We start from the raw sequence: 24742 nt of genomic DNA on the forward strand, positions 1-24742 counted from the left end.
TTTGTAAGGGGTCAGGATCCAGTAAAGTGAGATTGTAGGATCAAAGTTTTGTTTTATTTTATGTATTTTTGTTTATTCTTTTATATCCAAGAGTTAGAAAGATAAAATGATGTAATGATTGAACTATTGACTATTATATATGAATTTTGGAAAATGAATGAAATTATAAATTGAAGAAAGGGATTCATAGTTGCTTCCGCTTGTTTTGATTTATTGAAATGAGATTTAGCAGCCCCGATAGATTAATTAAAAGTTTAAATTAGACAGTTCTTTTAAATTTTGACTTAGGGCATTACAACAACTCACTTGACTTTGTAGTGCTCCCAAGAACTCAATTTTGTTCATCTAGACAGACAGTTTAGTGCCACGACTCTCTCATCCCAGTGACACAACACTCTTAGGGAAAGTTTTAGTTATTAGTTCTTTCCTAAAATTTCATAAGGCATAATCCTTAGAAGGTACACTCTTTACAAAAATTTTATAAGACATAAGTCTCATAAGATACATACTCTTTTAAAATACCTCAGAGGCATAAGAAATATAAGGATTAAGTTATTTCTTGAAAACCTCAAAAGAGATAAGCCTCATAAAATACATGTTCTTTTTTAAAAATTTTAAAAGAAAATAGTATCAAAAGGTATAAGTTCTCTTTAAAAAAAATCTTTAAGGCATTTATATTTCAATTATTTAAAAAAACTCAAAATGGATAAATCTCTGAAGGTACTCAATATTTATTGATATTAAGAACAAATAAATGTTGACTCTTATTGCATGTTTCTCTATTTATCATATATATATATATATATATATATATATATATATATATATAGAGAGAGAGAGAGAGAGAGAGAGAGAGAGAGAGAGATTCTTAATCTCAAAATTGTAATCTTTTTCAGTAGCAGATTAGGTTAAGAGTGATCAATTCAACACTTTGAAGTGGATGTTGCAACCATAATATATTATTGTTGATTTTGTTTTGCTATACTCTGAAATATTTATTATTTATGATTGTTGATTCAAAAATGAGACAGCGAAAAGCTTTGCTTCAGTTATATTGTAATAATCCCTTTGAAAAATTAATTACTTGCTAGATCACTTTTCAAGAGATATTATAAGCCAAATCAGTTGGTATTTTATCACTTTGATTGCTTTTAATCTCTAGTTTCGATTACTACTCACAATTTCTTAAATCTTATTTATATTTTAATTTATTGTGAAAGAAAGAAATACATAAAAGAAGTTGATACTTAAAAATTATTTGGTTTGTGTATTTATCTTAATCAAATGAATGCAAATCATATGCTCTTTAACTTGTTCAAGTGTTGTAAATACATTAAGAAAATAATGATAAAATAAATTTTAAAATACTATGGAGTTATTTGCAAGAGAAATAGCCAAGTTTACTCCACCTTATCTCAACTCAAACTCGACCAACTCAGTAAGGGACTACAATCCACTATTGTTGAGTAGAGCAAATGCTTTAATCAAATGCAACAAAAAAAACCCAAGTAAAATTGTAGTCTTCATTACTTTCAACAATTTCATAAGCTAAAATGAATATTAGCATCCTCATCATAAATAATGCAAGAAGCTTCTGCTAATAAAAGAGGTGGGGATGAAATAAGCCTATGCTATTGACTTAAATAAACCTCTTATTTAAGTATCTATGTTAGTTATGGGTCCCCTAAACCATTTCCTTGCACTTAAAATCCATGATAAGACTGTAATTAGCAGTAGGCCACCAACAGCTACAGGCGTGTAGTTGAAATTGTCCTTTGTGATTGGGTAAGCCACAGGAAGAGAGAAGAGGACAGTGATGGTCAACACCCATAGGACTGCAATCCAACCAGTAATTATTCCATAGCGGCCGAGGTTGAAAGGGCCAGGAATGAAAGATTTACGAGCCAATGTTATTCGAAAAAAGATTGGGAGAGCATAGGCGATATAGAGGCCAATGGTGGCTATAGACACCATTGCTTGGAATGCTACTACACTTCCTAGAGACTGCAACAGGAAAACAATTAACTAGAATAAGCAAGCAAAACCACAGTATTAGTATTCAGAGGACTTGTAGTCACGTTTTGAGAAAGGTTCAGAATTCAAAGGAAATAGAAATTAAAAACCTTTTGAGTAACAGTATCATTGAAAATAGAAGTTCATTACCGTAAGTGCCATGCAGAATGATATACACGCAGAAAGCCATACTGCATTTACAGGAACATCTTGCCGGTTAACCCTATGCCAAAATGAAGAAAAAGGCATTGCTCCATCTCTTGAAAATGCATAGGCCATTCTGTGTTTTAGTAAAAATAGTTAGTTAAAAGAGAGTTAATTCATCTAAGGGTATTAAAATCTAAGTTTCTAGAAGAATTTAAGTCATCCAGAAAACCTATAAAAGTACTTTGAGTTGAGTCAAATAGATCAATCGGCAGTGGCAAAAAAAGGAATGAAGGATGAAGATATAAAAAACCAAGCTCAAGTAGTAAGGATAAGTCTAATGTTAATTATGATGACGATGGAGCATATATATGTGAAAGGTAGAAATTTTTACCTTGAGTTGCTTGTCACTGAACTCATTCCGCAGAAGAATATGGCAATGGCAACAACACCCAAACAGATGATGCCCCCAACTCCACTGCCATATCTACTCTTAAAGACAAGATAGAACGCCTCAGCAATTGCATAACCTCCAGCATCATTGTGAAGGCTCAGAAGATAAGGGATATTTGTAACTGCAAATGTGATACCAATTAGGTAGCCCCAACCAACAATGATTGATATACCAATGGCACTAATTATTCCTTTTGGTCCATTTATGTCTGCACTTTTAGTTTCTTCAGTCTGAAGGAAAGTTCAAGATGCAGACTTAGTCAAATTAAATACAGTTCGTCATGACGCAAAAGTTCAAAGGCATCATAACATCTCGAAGCAGACAAACTTCTCGGTCATATAATGTAAAATCAACCATCTCTTACCTGCGACATTATTTATCAGCAGGTAATGGTGGGAATGCTCATCCAAAATTGGATACTTTAACAGTCATTTGGCAGGGAATAAGGTTGTACACAAGTTAAGAAAATGAAGTTGCATGTATTGTGTTAGGCCGACCCAATAGGGGCCGGCTGAACTGGTCCAACCTGGACTGGTTCTCTGCTACAGCAGGCGGCCCACGCCAGGTGGGGCGCGTAACCAAGGGGAGGATGCCCTAGTGAGCCCAATTGCTTAATGTAATCGCTGTTTAGGGGGAAAAAATTGAATTAAGGGCTGTTTAGTCTTTTACTAGGAGTCATTTGGCTTTAATTAGTCTTTTTTGTTAGAGTTTGCTTTTCATCTTGAATTTGAAGAATATTTGAGATCTAGGGTTTGTTCTTTTGGGCTCTAGGCTTTGCTAGAGATTTGGAGAGTTGTTTCTTCCTCTCGAATCGAAAAAACTTGTATCTTGTATTATTTTTCTTGTTTGTGGATTGCATAGAAGAAATTTTCATCGTGTTCCCTCTCCAATCTACTGAAATTCCTGCATAGTTTGGCTGATTTCTCTCTGAAATCAGTCTATTTCTCATTGTTTTCACCCATTATTAATAGGTTTGCTTGCGAATTTAAGTATTCCCCATTAGGGTTACTTGCGAACTCAAGTATTTTCTATCAAATTGGTATCAGAGCGTCGTCTAGGGACCATCGACGGCTGAAATTCTGAAATTTCAGCAAAGAAAGTTCATCCGGAAGAAGATCTTCTCGTAAATCTTAGGAAGAGTTATGGCCAGGAAGAAGGTTGAGGTTTTGGAAGGAGAAGTTGGGCAACTAAAATCAGATTTGGAGGAAAACTTTAATGATTTTAAAAAACAGACATTATCCAATAATGAAAGGACGGAAGGGAAGTTCGCCGTGATGGAAAAGATGTTGAAGAAATTTCTAGAAGTAAAGACCAATTTGACAGCATCAGAAGCAAGGGAAACCATTGGCGGCCATGGAAGAGGTGGAAACCCTAACATGTTTAGGGGAAGAGAAAATTCGAAAGTGGAGATCTTTGAGGGTGATGATGGAGTGTCTCTTCTAGAACCACTTTCTAGGGAGGAGATGAGCACTGGTTTCGAAAGAAGGGCTGCTGATTTTGTTGGGAGAAGGGAGGATTTCTACCGCAGAGGGGATGAATTTGAAAGAAGAAGAGGGAATTTGAAGAAGGGGTTGGGTATGATCGCTGAAGGGAAGAACGTGACAACTGGGGAGCACCTTCACTTTGCGGAATGGGAGGATATGGAGGATTCAGGGGCAACAGGGGTGACCCGAAGGTGAGGAAGCTGAAGAGGGCATCTTTGAGGGCTAGGATGACCATGATTGGATCTACAAGGTGGAATGATATTTCTCTGTCAACAGGTTGACGAAGGAAGAGAAGCTGATAGCGATAGGACTATGCTTGGAGAGGAAGACACTAGCATGGTACCAATGACGTGACATGAGGCAACCCATCAGGAGCTGGAGGGAATTCTAAGAGTGCTTACTAGAATATTTTCAAACCAGTAGGGGAGGAGACTTCTATGAGCAATTCTTTGCCTTGACATAGGAGGGGACTATGGTAGATTACCGTGACAGGTTCGAGTACTTGGCCGGCAGATTAGACTGGCTCTCTGAGATAGTGCTGGAGGGGAACTTTATGAAAGGGCTTAAATAGAAGATATGGGCAGCATTGAGGGTGATGTGGCAAAGAGATCTGGGGGAGGCCATGAAGCTAGTCCAGTTGGTGGAGGATCAGAAGCAATTGGAGAGAGGAGTTAGGGGGAGCAACTCGGGGGGATCGTACAGGATGACCACCACTCTCTTAGATCACAAGGGGCCAGCGCGAGGGAGTCTGAAGGAAGTGCCCAATGAGAGAGGAGGAAGAGGAAATGGGAGATATTTCAAAAGGCTGACAGAGAAGGAGATATAGGAGAAGAAAGAAAAAGGGTTGTGTTTTAAATGTGATGAGAAGTACATACCGTGGTATAGGTATAAGGACCAAACCCTTCAGGTTCTCACCGTCTATGATGACGAGGAAGCTGAAGAGAAAGGTGGGAGTGGGTTAGAGATGAAGGAAGAGGGGAAGTTTCATCTTGATGTAACAGAAGTCTCTATAAACTTAATAGTGGGATTCACTCTGAATCACACTATGAAAATGAAGGGAGAGATAATTGATAAGAGGTGGTAGTATTAATAGATAGTGGAGCAACCCACAATTTTATCTCCACCAAGATTGTGGATCTGCTAGGGGTGAAATTAGTGGATACAGGAGGCTATGGGGTGATAATGAGCACGAGAAAGTTGGAAATGGGTAGAGGAGTTCGTAGAGGAGTGGTGTCGACCATTCAGTGGATTCAGGTTAGGGAGGACTTTCTTCCCTTGGAGTTAGGGAGTACTGATGTCATCTTGGGGATGAAATGGCTGCAGGCCTTGGGGGAGACCAAGGTCAATTGGGGAGCATTGAGGATGGAACTGGTGGTGGGAGGAAGGAGGATGGTGATCCAAGGCGATGTAAGGTTGTCCAGGGCTGCATTATCTCTCAAATCCATGATCAGAATCATACAGGAGGTGGGAGGCGGATATTTAGTGGAATTGCAATGCTTGGAGAGGGGTTAGTGTAGGGGAAGGGGGAGACATTCCTCTTGCAGTACAACCACTCATACAACAGTTAAGTGAGGTGTTTTAGCCACCTCAAGGTTTACCACCACATAGAGAGCAGAAGCATGCAATCCTTTTGAAAGAGGAGGTGTCATTGATTAGTGTGCGGCCCTACTGCTACCCCAAAATTCAAAAGGATGAGATTGAGAAGCTGATGAGGGAGAAGTTGGAAGCGGGGATCATCAGACCAAGTATGAGCCCTTTCTCTAGTCCAGTCTTACTGGTCAAAAAGAAGGATAGGAGCTGGAGGATTTGTGTGAATTACAAGGCGTTGAATAAGGAGACTGTGCCAGATAAATTCCCCATCCTAGTGATCGATGAACTACTAGATGAGCTGTATGGGGGGGTAGTAGTGTTTTCTAAGATGGACTTGAACTTGGGCTGCCATCAAATCAGGATGGTGGATATTCATAGCACGGCTTTCAGGATGAACGAGGGGCACTACGAGTTCTTGTTAATGCCATTTGGGCTCACAAACGCCCTGCTACTTTCCATTCTTTAATGAACATGGTATTCCGGCAGTAACTCAAGAAGTTTGTGCTGGTATTTTTTGATAACATTCCGGTGTACAACAAGACGGAGGAGGAGCATCTGGAGCACTTGAAGATGGTTATGTGAGTTTAATAGAAGCATCAACTGAGGGCCAATCTAAAGAAGTGTAACTTCACCCAGTCTAGTGTGGAGTACTTGAAAGATGTAGTTTCCTAGGAGAGCGTGGCAGCCGATCAAACAAAAATTGAAGCAATGCATAAATGGCATATGCCTAGAAACATAAGGGAAATGAGGGGTTTTCTAGGACTGACGGGTTACTACAGAAGATTTGTGAGGGGGTACAGTACCATAGCTTGGAAATTGACTGAGCAACTAAAGGACAACTTTTTGTTGGGAGAGGAAGCAACTCAGGATTTTGAGGGATTGAAGAAAGCCATAACTACAATTCAAGTTATAACTCTTCCAGACTTTAGCTAGATCTTTGTAGTAGAGACCGATGCATACGGATATGGGTTGGGAGCAATGCTGATTCGAAATCACAGGCTTATAGCATACTTCAGTCAAGTGTTGTCAACCAGGGCTAGATTTCGGTGTATAAGAGAGAGCTGATAGCCATTGTTATGGATATTCAGAAGTGGGGCCCTTACCTTTTGGGAAGGCATTTCATCGTCCGGATGGATCAGAGGAGCTTGAAGTACCTGTTGGTGCAAAGGATGGTGATCAAGGAGTATCAGTGATGGTTGTCCAAACTATTAGGCTATAATTTTGAAATCCAGTATAGGCTTGGTTTGGAAAATAAAGCGGCTGATGCCTTATCCAGATGTGTTAGGGAACTTCAAAAGTTGGCTATTTCAGTACCACTGATGATAGACTGGGGGATATCAAGAAAGAAAATATGCATGATAAAGAGTTGAGAAGGACCAGGAACGATTTGATTAAAGATAATAGTAGCCATCCTAGTTACTATATTGAGGGGGGAGACTTTTGCATCAAGAGAGGTTTGTGATGCCTCAAACTTCCATAAATATTTCTCACTTGTTACAGGAGTTCCACGACAGTGCAGTGGAGGTCATTCAAGAGAACATAACACCTATAGAAGGCTGGCATCGGAGCTTTACTAGAAGGGGATGTATAAATATGTTGAGCAGATGGTGGCAAAGTGTGAAGTGTGCCAGAGAAATAAATATATGGCCATGGCTCTAAGAGGACTACTACAACCCTTGGAAATTCCAAACAGTCTGGGAGGAAGTGTCCATAGATTTCATAGACGGCCTACCACGATCAGAAGTATTCATAGTTATCATGGTGGTGGTTGACAAACTAAGTATGCACTATTCATCCTTTTACGACATCCCTACACCGCAGTGATAGTGACAGCAGCATTCATCAGAGAAGTGGTTCGACTGCATGGGATTCCTGAGTCAATTGTGTCTAATCAAGACAAAGTTTTTCTCAGTCATTTTTGGAGGGAATTGTTCAAGTTGCAGGGCACTATTCTTAAGATAAGCACCTCCTATCATTCATAGACAGATGGTCAAATAGAGGTGGTGAACCGAAACTTGGATACTTATTTGAGGTGTTTTGTTTCTGAAAAGCCACGGATGTGGGATAAATGGTTAGCATGGACTGAGTAAATACCTCATACCATTCTGCATCTCAGATGACTCCTTTTAAAATACTGTATGGAAGAGACCCCTCACACTTAGTGCATTTTGGGAGGGGGTGCACATCAGTTTATTCAGTTGAGCAGCACTTAGAGGAAAGGGATAAGGTGTTGGAGGAATTGAAGAAATATCTGTCCAAGACACAACAAATCATGAAGAAACAAGCAGATAGACATAGGAGGAACATATAATATGAATTCAAGGAGAAAGTAGTCTTGAAACTAAGGCCCTACAGGCAGAGATCAGTTGTTAACAGGAGAAATGAGAAATTGGCTCCGATTTACTTTGGCCCCTATGAGATTGTGGACAAGATCGGAGCAGTGGTGTATCGTTTGAAGTTACTCCCATCCGCCACCATACACCCAGTTTTCCATGTATCATAATTGAGAAGAGCCCTAATGCACTTTGTGCAAGGTTGCCAACGACACTGACAAAGGACTTGGAAGTGAACTGAGAACCACTGGAATTGGGGGGAGTCAGCTCCGATAAAAAGGGAAACTAAAGTGCTTATCAGATGGAGGGACCTTCCCGATTTCGATGCTACTTAGGAGATATTTGAGAGTGAGGCTCCATTTTCCTTCATTTCACCTTGGGGACAAGGTGAGTCTTTAGGATGGGAGTAATGTTAGGCCGGCCCAGAAGGGGGGCTAAATCAGACCAACTTGACCAGTTCTCTGCTACACCAGGCGGCCCAAGCCACGTGGGGGGCGGAACCAAGGGGAGGGGGGCGGATGCCCTAGCGGACCCAATTGCTTAATGTAATCATTGTTTAGGAGGGAAATTTTGAATTAAGGGCTGTTTAGTCTTTTTATAGGAGTCATTTGGCTTTAATTAGTCTTTTTGGTTAGGGTTTTCTTTTCATATTGAATTTGGAGAAGATTTGAGATCTAGGGATTGTTCTTTTGGGCTCTAGGCTTTGTTAGAGATTTGGAGAGTTATTTCTTCCTCTTTAATCGAATAAACTTGTATCTTGTATTACTTTTCTTGTTCGTGGATTAAAGAGAATAAGTTTTCATCATTTTTTCTCTCGAATCTACTGAAATTCTTGCAATTGTTTGGCTGATTTCTCTCTAAAATCAGCCTATTTGTCGCTGTTTTCACCCATTATTGATAAGTTAGCTTATAAACTCAAGTATTTCCCCTTAGGATTACTTGCGAACTCAAGTACTTCCTATCATACCGTCAAATTAATAGAGCAAAATATAACAATTTAATCGGAGAAATTTTTGATGAATATATGTTGAGCTAACTTTGGCTTGCAATATAATAAACTTCTTGGTTGGTAAGACATTTCTATGGAAATGCAAATATCACCTTTTTATTTTACAAGAAAAAAATAAAAAAATTATAGATAATTATTTTTACAAGACAAAAAATATCTTGCAAAATTGAAAAAAAAAGGCTATTATACAATTACGAATAAATTGTGACCCCATGATCATATGTATCTCATATGTGGGTTACTAGTAATTTAATGAAAACAATCCTTTGTGGTGTCATTTAATTTAATTGCCAAGTATTTTTCGTATTTGCTACTTGTAGATAAGCTCATAAGCTAAGTTCAAGAATACTAAGTGTGAAAATGAAGATCCAAGGATAATTGGTCCGGCCAGTATTTTTAGGTTTCTTTCAACTTTAATGAATTATTTTAAATTCTACAAGACTCAAAGATGATAAACACAAAGTAAATTTGATTTTATTTTACTTATAATCACTACAAAAAAAGTTTACCTATTATAACAATTATCTTATATTACTAAATGAATTTTAAATTAATTTTTCAAACTAAATTAAAAAGAAATCTAATCTTACATACAATCTACATCATAAGAACAATTCATTTACATATATGATGCTATTGCCAGTAAAATATGTTTTTGAGTAGCTATCAGTAATCATTGAAAAATAGTAGTTATAATATCTTCGATAATCTGTAGTGATTATTTGACAAGTTTTATCGTGGTTGTCGACTATCCACTATAGGAAAGTTAGCAGTTTGCGACGGATTTTACGGCGGATTATTTTTTGTCAAAAATGGTGACGGATTTGCGACAAAAATTTTCGAAGATTTTTTTTTTTTGCGGGAGATTAGAGGCGTCAATTTCAGTCGCTGATTTTGTGGCGGAAATTGCTGTCGCAAATTTGTTGCAAGCTAACTCATGGAGGCAGCCATGAAGAAGATGCACATTTAGATATCTAATTGATAAGGAGATCATTGTTGTTATATTGTACACCCTCCTCAACTGCTAAGAAGTTGAACCCCTATTAGAGTGAGTATCTCATAACTATTACCATTATAACAAGATGCTTATCCACAACCTTAATACCAATGGTTTGCAGGATGCTTTTTAGTTTGTTACCCACAGTAGATATAACCACCATAGAGAAAATAAAGATGAATTTCGCAAAATAGTTTAAGACATTTGTCAGCACCTGAACCTTAACGGTAAAACTAATATAAAACCTCCTAACATCTCTCTTAGTTATCCTAATGTTTTATTATATGTTTTAGGTTAATAACCCAATAAATATGATTTTGAACAAAAGATTAAATGACCTTACATGGGGTCCCATGTGAGCAGTTAACATTTGGCCTATTTTCTTTGTGAATGGATATAGATTTTATATAAAATCTTGGATTGAAGCGAGAAAAAATGAAAATTGTGGTATTTCTATAAGGTAAAATACTCATATAGAAAATGTGAATGTTGAGGTTATTCAGCTACAATATCCAAGTGAAGGCAATAAATAATCAGTTCAACCTCTTCAACTACGAGTGATATGATTCAATTCCAAATAGTGAGATCCGCTTCACGGTATTATCGAAGTAGGACATATTCTAAATTTGATCCATTCATCATAGCACATCAAGCCAATTAGGTATATTATGCTAAATATCTAATCAAAGTTAGAGATAAACAAGATTTGCTTATAGTTATCAAAACCAAACCTTAAGGTATTATTGCAAGTCTTTATATGATATAGGTAGTGCATCAAGAGAAGAGAATATCATATTTTAAGGATGATTTTGATGACCATACTGTGCTGAATGACACTGAGGTATAGTTGGAAGCTATGATGCACCGACACTTCCCCTCAAAGAGGCGTGCAGTGTCCGACACCGTGTCCGACACGGCACTCATCCGACACTACTCCGACACGTGTTGGACACGCCGAAAACGTGTCCGATTAAAAAATATTAAATGCAAATTGTACACGCGTGTCCAACATGTGTGTCCGACACGCGTATCTTAAATATTTTATGATTTTTTTTAAATATAATTTATTGTAATTTCATCTGGCATCAACGTCTGACTCTCGACGCCTGAAATATTAATTATTATTTTTTGAAACTTACCAAAAAAACCTAATGTACATGCTCGGTACCGCTAGGTACATGCTCAGTACCACTAGATATCGCTCAGTACATGCTCGGTACCGCTAAGTAAATGCTCGGTACCGCTCAGTACATGCTCGATACCGCTCGGTATCTTTCTATACAAAAAAACTTATGAACTTTAAAAATAAGCAGAACTTCAAGTATCATCCTCTTCCTGTTGTGAGAGAAATTGGAGCACATACTCATTTATTCAATCAATTAAGAGGAATAAAATAACTCCACAACGAGCTGAAGATTTAGTTTATGTGCATACAAATCTTCATCATCTATCAAAGAAAATCCCACTTTATATGACATGTGATAACAAGATGTGGGATGTTGCTGGAGATGAGTTCGAGTGCCTTGATGATATGGGATTATTGAAGGTTGAAAATCTTTTTTTAGATGAACCAGAGTTAGAAGCAATGATATTCAATGATGATGATATTGAAGGCCAAAGATCAACCTCTGAATCTAATTCTATCATTCTCTCTATTGAGTAGTTTCACCTTCATGTTGTACTAAATGATTTTTTGCTTATTTTTTTGTGGTTGTGCTAGACATTTTCTACTAAGTTATCATGAAATTGATTTATTATTGCTTGTCATTTTTAATATAATATCACCTTAATTTCTATATATTATATTAAAAAAATTATTATGTCGTGTCCACGCTGCACCCATGTCCTATATTTTTAAAAAATGCCGTGTCCCGTGTCTGTGTCGTGTCGTGCCCGTGTCGACGTGTCCGTGTAGATGCATCATAGGTTGGAAGAGGATGATATTTATAGTGATACCAATAGTGAGAATGAGTCAGCTAACAAAGAGACACTAAACTCAAGTGAAATATGATCGACTAATGACAATTGAATGCTAGATATGTTTAACTTGTATTGATTAAATGTCATAAAATAATAACCATTGCTTAGTTTACTCTGTTGCATAACTAGCTATCATTTATAAAATAATGCCATGAGATATTTAATTTTCCATCTAATGAATTTTTTAATGTTTCTTTTATGCACAATTAGATTTTAATACATTATTTATTTATTTTGGATTCAGATGGCATTGAGTCCCCTCACAGGTCAATTACATTCATATATGGTCGATGAAAGAAGGTGGTCAGTAGGCTAGCCCATGCTAAGGGGACATCTGGATCATAGTCTACAAGCTGAGCCAGGGTACTCCTATTTTTCTTAGTACTACTAATACCAACTCTTACTTTCCTTCACTAGACACTCACTTCCTTTCACCATACCCTACACATGCCACCCCCTTTTACCCATACTACCCCTTACAACCATCTTAGGCAGGCCCTTCAACTTACCTATACCCATCCTACTAACAGCCTTTCTATTATCCATCCCCATAACAACCATATCCAGGTGGACCTTCAATAGGTATGGAGCAACGCCTTGAGGGTGGTTCACTGATTACAGATGACCACATGTTCATAGATCCTGACAAAGACATGTAAGTACAAACTATTTTTTATGTTAATGGATTAACTTGTACTAATTTCATTTTTTTATAGCTTTAATCCAACAAGGAAACCAACGCACAAGATCACAAAAATCATAAGGAGCAAATATGATGCCCCTAATGTTTCATAGAAGAAAATACTGCAGTATGTTCAGGACATGTGGTTAAGAAATTATTCAAATAATAAATATGCATTTAAAGTATAACAACAAACCATATTTTATAATGTGAATGTTAAACAAAAAGATTTTGGATGGCTGCCCCAAAATAATGACAGGATCAGGAAAAATTTTGAAAAGTGAGTGTCGACTTGCCTGTGAGATATGTTTATAAATATTCAGTAGTCAGGCGAACGACCTCCTTGAATTGGTGAGGGTGTGTGGGCATAGTTGAGAAGAGCTTGGGTCAGTCCTGATTATATTAAGAGGCAACAAAATAAGCAGAATAGAGCTTATGATGTTGTGACCATAGGCAGCTTACTCCATTATGGTGACTTTTTACATACTAAGCATAGACAACATATGGTATAAACATACATGTTTAATATGTTTTCAAACATATATTTTCAGTTATTGTGCTAACTTAATAGAGTCTTCTAAAAAAGAAGTGACGAATAGATAGCTCATTGCCGTGGAGTTGCCTTTTTGCAACCACTAATGTCAGGAGGGTCATGCGTTAGTTGATCAGTGATCAATGAAATCCTATGTGAGTATAAAAACTTACATAGTTATTATGTTTTTAAGTGATTTATATAGAATCGTTACATGTATTTCGTATATTTCAGGAGAATTATACACGGCTTAGGGAGAGCTAGGTTGTTGTTGGTGAGGATTCTCTGTGAGATTGATGTACCCAGATTATAGTATGTGGTTACAAGTAGTAGGCGGAATGCATAAGAGGAGAGTTTACATATTTGACTTTTAAGCCTATGCATATAAAACACAATCATTTAGCTCAGCGGGCTTTGCAGATAGCAGCCAGAATGAGCTAATTAAGCAGAAGATGGCCATCCTGACAGAAGAGCCAAAGCATATGCAAAAAATAGAAGCTGAAATGAAAATGCAGTAATGTTAGATGCAGGCTGAGCTATGTAAATTCATGGAGCAATATTGTGAGGAGCAGGCTGCACAAGTTGAGGAGAGTGAGGACGCCGAAGAATAGTAGTAGTGTTAGCTTTAGTGAGGTTATTGATGTATGTATTTTATTTACTTTATATATTGATTCAGAACTGATGTAGTTGTTCATCAGTTAATTCAATTTACAATAGTTTACTGTTTGGTTTTCAGTTAAATCTAATTTGTTGAAATTGTTATTCTTATGTTATATTGTGTGTGTATCATATTATCTTCGATTGTTGATAATTAAAAAAGAATTTAAGTGAAAAGTGTTTTTTTTTCCTACAGGTTTTCAGTGAATTTCGGTGGCTTTTCCGCCGGAAATCAATCAATACAATTTTCCAGCTATCCTGTGATGGTAAAATTCAGCCGGAAATTTTCCTGTGGTTTTTCTAGAAGATATTGTTTGAAGAAAATTCATGCGGACTAGCTGCTGGAAAGGTAGAGTAAGCCCGCTGAAAATCTCACTGGACCATTTTTTCCTATAGAAATATTCTGCCTATACTTCCGACCATTTTTTTGTTAGAAATATGTTGAAAATTCACCAGAAGTATTTCAACGGAAAGATTTTCAACGAAAGGCCATTTCCCATAACTTTTTTTTTCGACGGAAATGGAGTAGATAGAAATTCGTCAGAAAATATATTTTACCATTGGATATTTTTGTTTTTCCAGTGGATTTGACCATCGGGAATTGATGAATTTTTTGTAGTAGAGGGTCTACCTTATTTATAAATTAAGTTATTGAGTTCAATTTAGACTTAAGGCTAACAACCCATTATTACTGACTTATGTTTAAGCTTAAAGGCTAATCCTTTTTATGATTTCTTAGTCCCCATAATCGGGCACTCCTCTTTTTTTATGGGGATATACAAGACTCACATATCCACATCATCTATAATAACATCTTTCTATATCTTCTCTATCATTATGCTTGATATGTGCTTGCTTTGCATGATTCTATCTTTTCTAGCTATTCCTTGCGTGCTATTGCTTTTCTAGACGGAAAACCACCTTAGAGCCAATATGCTTTAATCATTTGTAATAAGATGTTTATTTACCATATGCGCAGATGCATCATATCCTGTCAATGAATACTGGCTCATCAAAAGTCCCACCACAAATATGTAAACCTTGCTATGAATCCCAGCGTCATTTTCAGTATTAAAATGAGTAAACACAAATCTTGCGCTGGCCTTCTCGGTAGCAGCACAGGGAATGAGAATCACGAGGACAAAAACACCTACCAAAAAAGAAATAATAAGAAAAAAGGGGAGAAAAAAAAAACGAGAAAACGAGTTTACCGTATCAGTTCTTAATGCAAATTCGATATGGTGAACTAGAAATTCTGAAGGGAATTGAAGTAAACATTTACCCAAGACGTTCCATGCAGCAGCAAGCTGTCCCAAAAATGATAACCAACTAATTGATAGACAGTTTATGATCCCATGCATGAGAAGAATCCCACCATGAAATCCTATAACCATATATTTGGATGCTAGGTATCCTCCACCGTTGTTCCCTCCAGTACTGAGAAGGATGATCACTTGGATAAGTTGTGCTAAGGAGAAATCTACGCTAGTGGTTACAGCCCACTGTCAAAAGAATGCTTTCAAAGGCTCAGAAGGAATACAAAACAAATGATTCAGCTTAAGAGAATGAATCAACCTCCTGTGATAAATAAAACTGAAGATCTTCGAATAAAGGAAATTCAATTACCTGCCCAACAATGTTGAACCTGCAAAATTATGAGTTACAATATTAGAACCTTATTAGAGTTCTTTAGATAATTACAGTACCATGCTCATATTTTCAAAATAATAACTAGCAAAATAGGGAATTCCCATTTTTAGCCCAAAGAATAAAAAATCACCAACATAACTAAATAAAACAAATGAAGGTAAATCAAGAAACCAACAGTTTCCTTTACATAGTGATAGGTTACCAAGTTAGAGAACTCCAAAAGAGTACAAAACAACTCAAAAAATATAGAAAACAACTACAAGTGTATGATAGACAACTCTCTAGTTATTGTACATCTATCGGACAACAACAGAACTCTAAGGGCTTTGGAATATAGAAAATATGATTGCCATAGATGCATCAAAGCTATTCAATAAAGGTAGTTTCCATGTGTTTGACAACTCTGTAATAGGGACGGAACCGGTCTCTTTTCTAGGGGGGGGGAGGGGGGGGGGGGGGAATAGGATTGTGAAATACATGATTTTATGTACAAAATAGAAAAATAAATTTTTTCCTTAGAATTTGGGCAATTGCATCAATTGAAGGGAGCAAAATAGTTAAAATGTTTATTCTTCTAAGAAAAAAAAATTCAATGTGAACAATTGCTCGCCCTGAGCTCTTCCTGATTAACCGACTCTAAGGTTCATATATCAAATTCTCAACTCAACTTTTGGGGGCTCAAAGTAAATATTGATTGTTTGATTTGATCACAGAACCCATATCAGCCTTAAATTTTGATCGTGACACAGTTGTGAGGTTAAATATTTATAAATAAAAATAAAAAATGCCCCCTTGCAAGGTTCCTTCTAACTCAATTGAAATCACTGAAACGGTAACAACGTGAAATATTTTAAATTTGTACTGAATACACATGTTCCAAATTACAATGAGCCTTCTTGAATAAAAAAAATATCTTTACAACATCAATCTTTAAATTCAAAACTAACACAACATATGAAGATATACTGAGCTTTTCAGAAAGTCCTTTTAAAAGTTCTACTAAAAAAAGAAAAAAAGCCTCCAAAACTTACATAAAAAGGCATGTTTCAGATGATATGTCATCCGCCAATCCAATGCACTCGTCTATGTTAATAATGTTCACAGAAGAGGCAGTACATAAATTTGAAACTCTGCTAAACCAATCTAAACATCTTTTATTCTCACAAGGTCCCTGTGGAGTACACATGCAATTAACTGTAATGAAGTAAGCATGATAGTTAAATTTTTTAATGTTGCATGTATTTTCAGCGCCTAACTAATGGAAAATACCATAAAGACACGACACCAAAAAAAAACAAAAAAAGAAGAGGAAAGTATAACAAGGTAATTTCATAGCAACAGATTATGATAATTTTATTGGGTACGGGCATGTATCTCAATGTTTCCTAAAATAAACATGGCCATAAACGGCCCACAGCGTGCAGAGCAGGACCATCATGATTTCTGAAAATCCAAAACAAGACATTAAAATAATTTCATAAATTTCAAAATTGATCTTCCATTTCTTTGGAGGAAATTTTTTTACCTTTTTATAAAAGGCATCCGACTCACAAATTTTCCCAAAACATTCAAAAACAAGAAAAATATTTTTTAATTGTTATAGAACAAAGCGGCATTCTCATTGACCAAAAATTTGAAGATGAAAAATCTTTTAAACGTAGTCCTTAAAATTAAGAAATACTAAACAATTCAATGAGATATTTTCTTTTAAATAAAAAGAACTTCCCTCTCATTCCTAAATAAAATATAGGTAACAAAATTACTCATCCAACAACAACAAATTTTTATCCCACTACATAAGGTTGGCTACATGAACCCTTTTTATCTATTTTGTCCTATTAAGAGTTAAATTCTTATTTAAATCTAAAAAAAGGAGTTATTTTTAATACTTTCTAACAAAGTATTTTTAGGCCTAGATCTACCTTTCTTAACAAGGCCGGATCTAATACATCAACTCTCCTAAAAGGCCATCGGAAGGCCAACATTTTATGTGACCAAACCACCTAAGGTAACTCTCTAATATTATCTGCCATTGAAATTACTCCAACCTTTTGATGCATATGCTCATTGCATTATGTCTATAAGTATAGAGCCACTTATCCACCTGAACATTCTCATCTTCACAACATTTAACTTGATTTTATCTTTCTCTTGTAATGACCAATATTCTTTGCCATAAAGCATTGCAGGTCTCATCACTGTCTTATAAAAATTTACCTTAAATTTGAGGGTATTTTTCTATCACACAAAAGGCACAATGCATTTTTCCAGTTCAACCATCCAGCTTGAATTCTACAAATAATATCCTCATCTATTTCACCATCACTTTGAACAATAGACCCAAGATATCTAAAATGTATACTCTTTTTAATGACTTGATCATCTGATGTCATAATCCTACCACTAGATTTATTATTGCAAAAATTATACTCCTTATATTTGATTTTAAATCTACTAAAAGGAAAACCTTTAGACTCTAAGGTTGACCTACATAATTCAAGTTTTTCATCAACTCTCTCTATAGTCTTATCAACAAAAAGAATATTATCAGCAAAAAGCATATACCAAGGTACATCCTCTTGCAAATATCTAATAATGCTTTCTATGAATATACAAATATTATATATAGATCCACTTTACTCTCTTTATACTTCATCAAACCTCTCAATAGATGTATAGCTTCCATAGTGGACCTACCTAACATAAATCTTGATACGACATCAAAAATTGCCTTGATCAGGCATAGATCTTTAGGCGTACTTCAATTGAAAACTTTTAAAATTAAATTATAGACCATATGAACTCTAATTTTAGTAAACTTATAGTCAAATTGAACATCTTAACGAGCCGAAGCCAATCACACTAAAATCAATCTAATTTGAGCCCAAATAAGCCTAAATGAGCCCAAATCAAGAGCTTGAAGTATATCTAGAAGTTTTAGAATATTAATTAGAAGATCAAATAATTTTCAAATATAACATACTTATAGTCGAATTGAGTGGCTCGATGAGACGAATCCCACAAGCCTAAGATAGCATGATTCCAATGTCATTTAAGCACATGAATGTCGAAGAAACATTCTATGATTAGGGGAATCAATATGGGCTGTCTGATGGAGCACTATGGATTTGCTCTGGATCTGCTCTATATTTATGTGGCATGTCCCTCCCAAATTTCTATAAATAGCCCCCTCCTCCCTATATTAAAAGAGAAGAGAGTTGGGACTTGGAACTCAAACCCTTAGCTAAGAGAGGGAAGAGAGTTCTAGGGCTTAAAGAATCCTGTAACTCTATCTGAGCACCACCACCAGGAAACCCTCGCCTCCCAGCTGTTACCGCCGAACCTTCTCTTGGCTGCCACTATCAAACCTCCGACCAACCGCAGCCAACAATGCTTTCATCAATCGTCCGCCGTTAGATCTCCAACCATCCATCGTAGCTAGACCTCCGCTCGACATCCACTATCAGACTTTGCCTACCAAGAACTGCAATCAGATTTTTACTAGCTGACAGTCTCTCGACCTTTCAACCATCAACCAACATCCACATACCACCGTCACCCATCGAATATGGTTCCAAAACCATTGTCTCCCAACTATTATCCCTCCAACCTCAATCACCAAACTACATTCCCTCCAACCTCCGTCGTCCGACTACGGTCCCTCGGACCACCATTGCCTGAATATAGCCCTCCGACCTCTATCACCCGCTACTGTCCCTCCGACCACCGTTGCCTGACTACAATACCTTCGACCATCGTTGCTTGACTAATGTCCCACCAATCTCTATCACCCCACCCTCATCGCCTAACTATAGTCCATTCAATCTCCAACACCCAACTAAAATCTCTTTGACCTCCGTCACCCGACTACAATGCTTATGACCACCGTTGAACCAATTACAGACCCTCTAATCTCTATCGCCCGATTACAATCCCTCCCTCCTCCATCGCCTGACTATGGTCCCTCCAACCTCTGTCACTCAACTACAATTTTTTTGACATCCATCACCTGATTACATTCTCGCAGACCTTCGTCATCGGACTATGATCCCACTGACCTTTTGTAACAACCTAAAAAAAATTTAAATGAAAAATATAAATTTTTGTTTCAACTAGAGCACAACAGCACTGTGATTGAGAGCGCAACAACGCCAAAACATTATCGTCACGACATTAAAAGCTTTGTTCTAAAATAATTCTAGATTTAGCATGCAGCGTAATAGTACTAGGTAATGTTGAGCACTAAAATAAATTTATTTATATATTTTTTTCTTCACTCACTCCCTCACTCCCTCACATTGTGGCTTGTTATGAAAGAAAAGAAGATAAGGGGAATGAAGGAGAAGAGAGATGAAAGAGAAAGCTAAGTTTTTAACCCTGGTTCGTTCCATCACTTTTACGAAAATTGCTCAGATCATTGTAGGTGACTTCTTTCCTATTTCTAATTTCAAAGATTTTGATTTCTACCATTTGATTCCTTTCAAAATGATTTTAATTGAATTTTCTCTGGATTTAGTGAACTTCTACTGCATAACTTTTTATATGTTATGGTTCCGATTATTCTGGACATTTTGGCTTGTTGATTTCCTAATTTCATTGGTTAAGAGTGCAATTATTGCATTTTTTACGATTTAATAAGAATAATGATTAACAGTTTAGTCTGATTCTATTGTTATTGCAAGCATAATAAATGAATACTAGTATGTAATTGAGTGATAGTGGGTCGCTATTGCTTTTATAATATTAAATAATAATGCGTGTGAAAACAAGTAAATGTTGGTTACTCATTGACGTTGGTTGTAGACTGACTGACCTGTACAGGATGGTAAGTCAATAGACTTTCTTAATACTATGGTTTTGTTATCCTCTATTGATTCATGTGATTCACTAATCTAAAATTATAAGAAGATGATTATTGTATCGACAGATAACGATTACCGACTCTATTTATTGAGCCAAAGATTAGTGATTACTAGAAAAATATCATGCAAGCCATAGCTTTTGGCTTATTTTGTGTGATTATTGGGATGCATTATTAATTTACTATCACTATACTGATTTATAGTTATTACACTATTTAACTGTTACTATTATAAATTTTACTAATACGGATGTTATTACTAATTCACTGTTATTGTTATTGTTTTTGATATACGGTTTACTATTACGAAGCACATGATTTCTATTAATGAGCATATAATATAAGATATTGATTTGATAATTATATAAAATGATTGAATATTATGTATATACTAATTTTATAGTACTTCATTGTTATGAGTTCTAACAATCATCATAAATGCTTAAGTTTTAAATGTTTAAGTTTTACTAATTTATATGATTTTTTTATTGATTTGATAGCACTATTATGATGTATGCATGACATATGTACTAGGTTTATTGGTTTACAAATTTTATTATTATCATAATGCACTATTTTACAGGCTTCCACACCTTATTGGTTTACCAGTTCACATATTTTATTATATAGTATGTGTTTTACTATTTATGGATATATTCATGATTATATTGACTGTTATTATTATGAAATAAATAATCATATGCATATTATTTATTTATCGTGCTTTGAGTTCAATTGTAGGATTCCAGTGAATTTGTTGAGCTTTTTAGCTAATTATATGTGATTAAAATAATTTTAAGTCAGAGAAAATGATCAAGAGTGTGAGACTGATTAGTTACATAATTCCTCAGGTTTTATTATTTTTTGTTTATTTTTTCTTTTAGTTATTCTTTTGTACCCAGAATTGAATAGATGGATTATTATATTTGTATAAGTCCTAAATAATATATATGATTTTTGAAGAGTAATTATAGATATATATTGATATTTTGATCAATAGATTTTACTTCCACTGATATTTTATTATTGAAAAAAATCAGATAGCTCTAATAATTATATAAAATATAAAAGAAATAATTATTTCAAATTAGATTCCAGGACATGACATATTCGCCACCCACTATGATCCTATGGACCTTCATCATCAACTACGGTCCCTTCAACCTCTATTGCTCAACTATTGTCCATTCGACCTTTGTCACCCAACTATAGTCCCTCCAAGCACCGCCGCCCGGCTACAATGCCTTCGACCACTTTCGTCTGATTGTAGTCCCTTCGACCTCTATCAACCGATAATGGATCTCTAAACACTGTTGCGAGACTACGATCTTATCGATCAAATAAGTTAGTTAATGATCTCTTAAGAACAACTCTCATGACATTAGATTATTCCAACTCCAACGATCGAATGTGCTTTATATTATGCATATTCTCTAAATTGTGCCAAAGCCTTCTCCAGAGGAAGGGCATTTTTTGTAATCAACCTAAACACTAGTGGAATCCCCAACCAGGCGAGGTCCATTGGTTTTTCCCCTTTTCATAAATTTTAACGTAAAAATTCTAGTAACTTTTATAACTTTGCAGCACGCACTCTCTCTTACCTATGTGTGTACTGAATTTTTGTACAAAGCTAAGATATTAAACTCTATATATCTCTCTATCATCATGAATGTTCTAGCACATAACAAATGTAAATTAATTTTGAGAAGTATTAGTATCACATCATAACTTATGCTTAATTACTCTCTCTCATAATCTTAATACATGACACATTAACTTTATTCATCTATAATTCTCATATTCTTGTGCATCACCTTTATTTTTAAACATAGAAACTAACACACTAATTCTCCACTTATCTAATATCTTTTAAATCTCCAAAATAATATTAAAAAATATAGTAATTCATGAAATTACATGATCTCCTAAGTATTTCCACACTTCTATTGGAATATCATCAATTCCTACTACTTTTTAGGACTTTTTTTATAGTCTCTAAAACTTTCATTTTATTAATACAATGATAAAAAAAATCTTTATTTTCATTTAGGATGCTAAGATTACTAAAGTCAATCGTATTCTCACAACATTCATTAAAAAATTTACAAAATATTTAATTCACCAACATTGAATATCCTCTTTTCTAAGAAAAATATTTTTTTGATCTTCAACTTTAATGCACTCTGCCAATATATCAATTTAAATCTCTCCAATAAAATTTTCTTCAAGAGATATCCTTTGCATTAATTCTTCTAAATAATTTAAAATTTTTATTTTTAAAAACACATCTAAACCTACTTGAGGAGCATAAGGACTTATAACATTAATAATTTTAGAATCAATAATAATTTTTTAAGCTATAATTCTATAATCAATTATATTAATTTCTATAACATCATCTTTCAAATCTTATTTATAATTACTCCTGCACCATTTCTAATATGATTCCTTCCAGAATATTAAAATTTAAATCCTAAATTATCAATCACTACAGTGTTTTTCCTAATCCATTTAGTTTCCTGATTACATAAAATATTTATCTTCCTATAAATCATATTATCTATTAATTCTATTAATTTGTCAATAAGAATACCTTTATTCCAAGTTCTTATTATAATTATAATTTCATGGACTAGCTTCTTTGCCTACATCTATTCATAATAGGGGAATCCTTGCTTATTTAACACTATACTCGAGCCCCAATGCAGTGGTCATTGTAAACTTTTTGTTATATTCAGACCATACAGTGTTTCATTTCCAGAGAATGTCCGAGCACTAATGCAATGCATTGAAGGATTCATATCATGATTGTTCAAAAAGTTTGATGCTGGCTATCAGCTACATAATGCAACATTCCACTTTTCTCATCCAAGGCTTGAGGCCCAACAACAATCGTGTTTAAAATTACTCATGCATATGTCCATAAATCCGTCAATTATGAAAACAAGAAAAGAATTAAATTGTCCTCAAATATGACATAATGTACAAAGCAAAAAAGCAGATAATTGACAAGCAGGGGCAGAACCAACCTCACTTTTGAGGGTGGGCAAAATAAGATTGTGAAATACATAATTTTATGCATGAAATTAAAAAAGAAATTTTTTCTTAGGATTTGAGCAACTGCATTTATTGAAGTTGTGCAAATAGTTAAAATACTTATTCTTTTAAGAAAAAAAAATTAGAGTGGGCACTGAACTCTTTCTGATTGCACCCTTGCCGACAAGATTAAGAAGCTCAATTCAATCTACAGGCATTCTTAATCTTCTTTATATAGCTAAAGCAATACCCTTGGAATTAATCAAGAAAATTGAAGCAATCCTTGCTAAAACTATTTTAACCGTCAGGGACTATTTAGTATCCTATTTTAGGCAAGATTTAAGTAAATTTTAGCTTAAATCCTACCATCAGAATACTAGAGACTTTGAATGGAAAATCCAGAATTTATTAAATATCACAATTCACCGAATTTAAGAGATTTAGGATCTCTCTAACAAATCTTAAATCCTAAAATAAATAACCAAACAATTTATCAACATCTATCAAGATTTAATGATTGTCATGCCTAATAATTTTAATATTTTAATCCTGTCAAGATTTACTAAATATGGATTTAAAAGATTTACTAATTTCTGCTTGACGTAAATCCTACTTGAAGCCAAGCAGGACCTCAAGGATCAAACCATATTGTTTTCCCAATCCCCCCACTTTAAAAAATCACAAAAAAAATGTAAAAGATTTAAAAGCAGAATTTAAAAAACAATGGAAAAAGTTGGATGAGAGCATACCATCCAGTTATCCAGGAAGCGAAGGGCGCCCAATCCTTTCCCGAGAGCTTGGCGCTCCAGTAATAGAGTCCGCCTGATGTCGGGTAAGACGAGCAAATCTCAGCCATTGACAGCCCCACCATTGTCGTAAAAAACCCAGCAAGAAACCACCCATAAGTCATAACAGAAGGTCCACCATATCTGAGTCCAGTGTTGTAGAGCGTTGTGACTCCCGTGAGAACCGATATAATCGAAAAGGAGAAGGCAAAGTTGGATAACACCCTGAAATAACACCATCAAACATCCAAAAACTATAAATGATCACAAAACCAATATAAATAGATTCGGCAATGAGAAAAAAAAAAAGGAGATGTGTACGAGAGATCGCGCTTGAGCTCTTGCTTGTAACCGAGCTCTTTGAGTCTGGTTTGGCCGGAGTCTAATGAAACGGCAACATTAGCAGATTGGGAGGTAACCATCTCCTTTCTGCGTGCTGGAAGGATAAGGAAGGAGAGGGGGAGTAGGCTTCACGAAAAAGTGAGACTCTTCTGTTCAACTGGTGCCTTGCATGAGCCAAGGAAAACTGTAAAAG

The 24742-nt window shown here is 35.5% G+C and overlaps 1 protein-coding gene across 3 annotated transcripts; it reads right to left on the minus strand.

Moving 5' to 3' along the window:
• Positions 1-1495: 1495 nt before the first annotated feature.
• Positions 1496-24742, minus strand: LOC110100423 (amino-acid permease BAT1 homolog). Of its 3 annotated transcripts, none has more exons than XM_020827923.2 (8): positions 24529-24742; positions 24172-24432; positions 15502-15520; positions 15158-15377; positions 14844-15025; positions 2552-2841; positions 2164-2293; positions 1496-2004 (listed from the first exon to the last, which is right to left on the minus strand). In XM_020827923.2, the coding sequence occupies exons 1-8, from the start codon at positions 24627-24629 to the stop codon at positions 1657-1659; spliced, it is 1551 nt and encodes a 516-aa protein (XP_020683582.1). In that variant the 5' UTR covers positions 24630-24742; the 3' UTR covers positions 1496-1656. The 3 variants fall into 3 exon arrangements, with proteins under 3 accessions (XP_020683582.1, XP_028547484.1, XP_028547483.1); XM_028691651.1 differs by lacking the exon at positions 24529-24742 and adding an exon at positions 16557-16696 and having other exon boundaries at positions 24172-24309; XM_028691650.1 differs by lacking the exon at positions 24529-24742 and adding an exon at positions 16557-16719 and having other exon boundaries at positions 24172-24307.

This window comes from Dendrobium catenatum, unplaced genomic scaffold (assembly GCF_001605985.2).
Source record: "Dendrobium catenatum unplaced genomic scaffold, ASM160598v2 original_scaffold_37698, whole genome shotgun sequence".
Lineage (NCBI taxonomy): Eukaryota > Viridiplantae > Streptophyta > Magnoliopsida > Asparagales > Orchidaceae > Dendrobium > Dendrobium catenatum.

Bases quoted from the DNA above. Each gene is read 5' to 3' on its own strand.
- LOC110100423 (XM_020827923.2), bottom strand. From the start codon at position 24,629: ATGGTTACCTCCCAATCTGCTAATGTTGCCGTTTCATTAGACTCCGGC. The intron at 2,294-2,551 runs GTAAAAATTTCT...ACTAAAACACAG, and splicing joins TCAGTGACAAGCAACTCAAG to AATGGCCTATGCATTTTCAA. The intron at 2,005-2,163 runs GTAATGAACTTC...TTCCTGTTGCAG, and splicing joins CATTCTGCATGGCACTTACG to TCTCTAGGAAGTGTAGTAGC.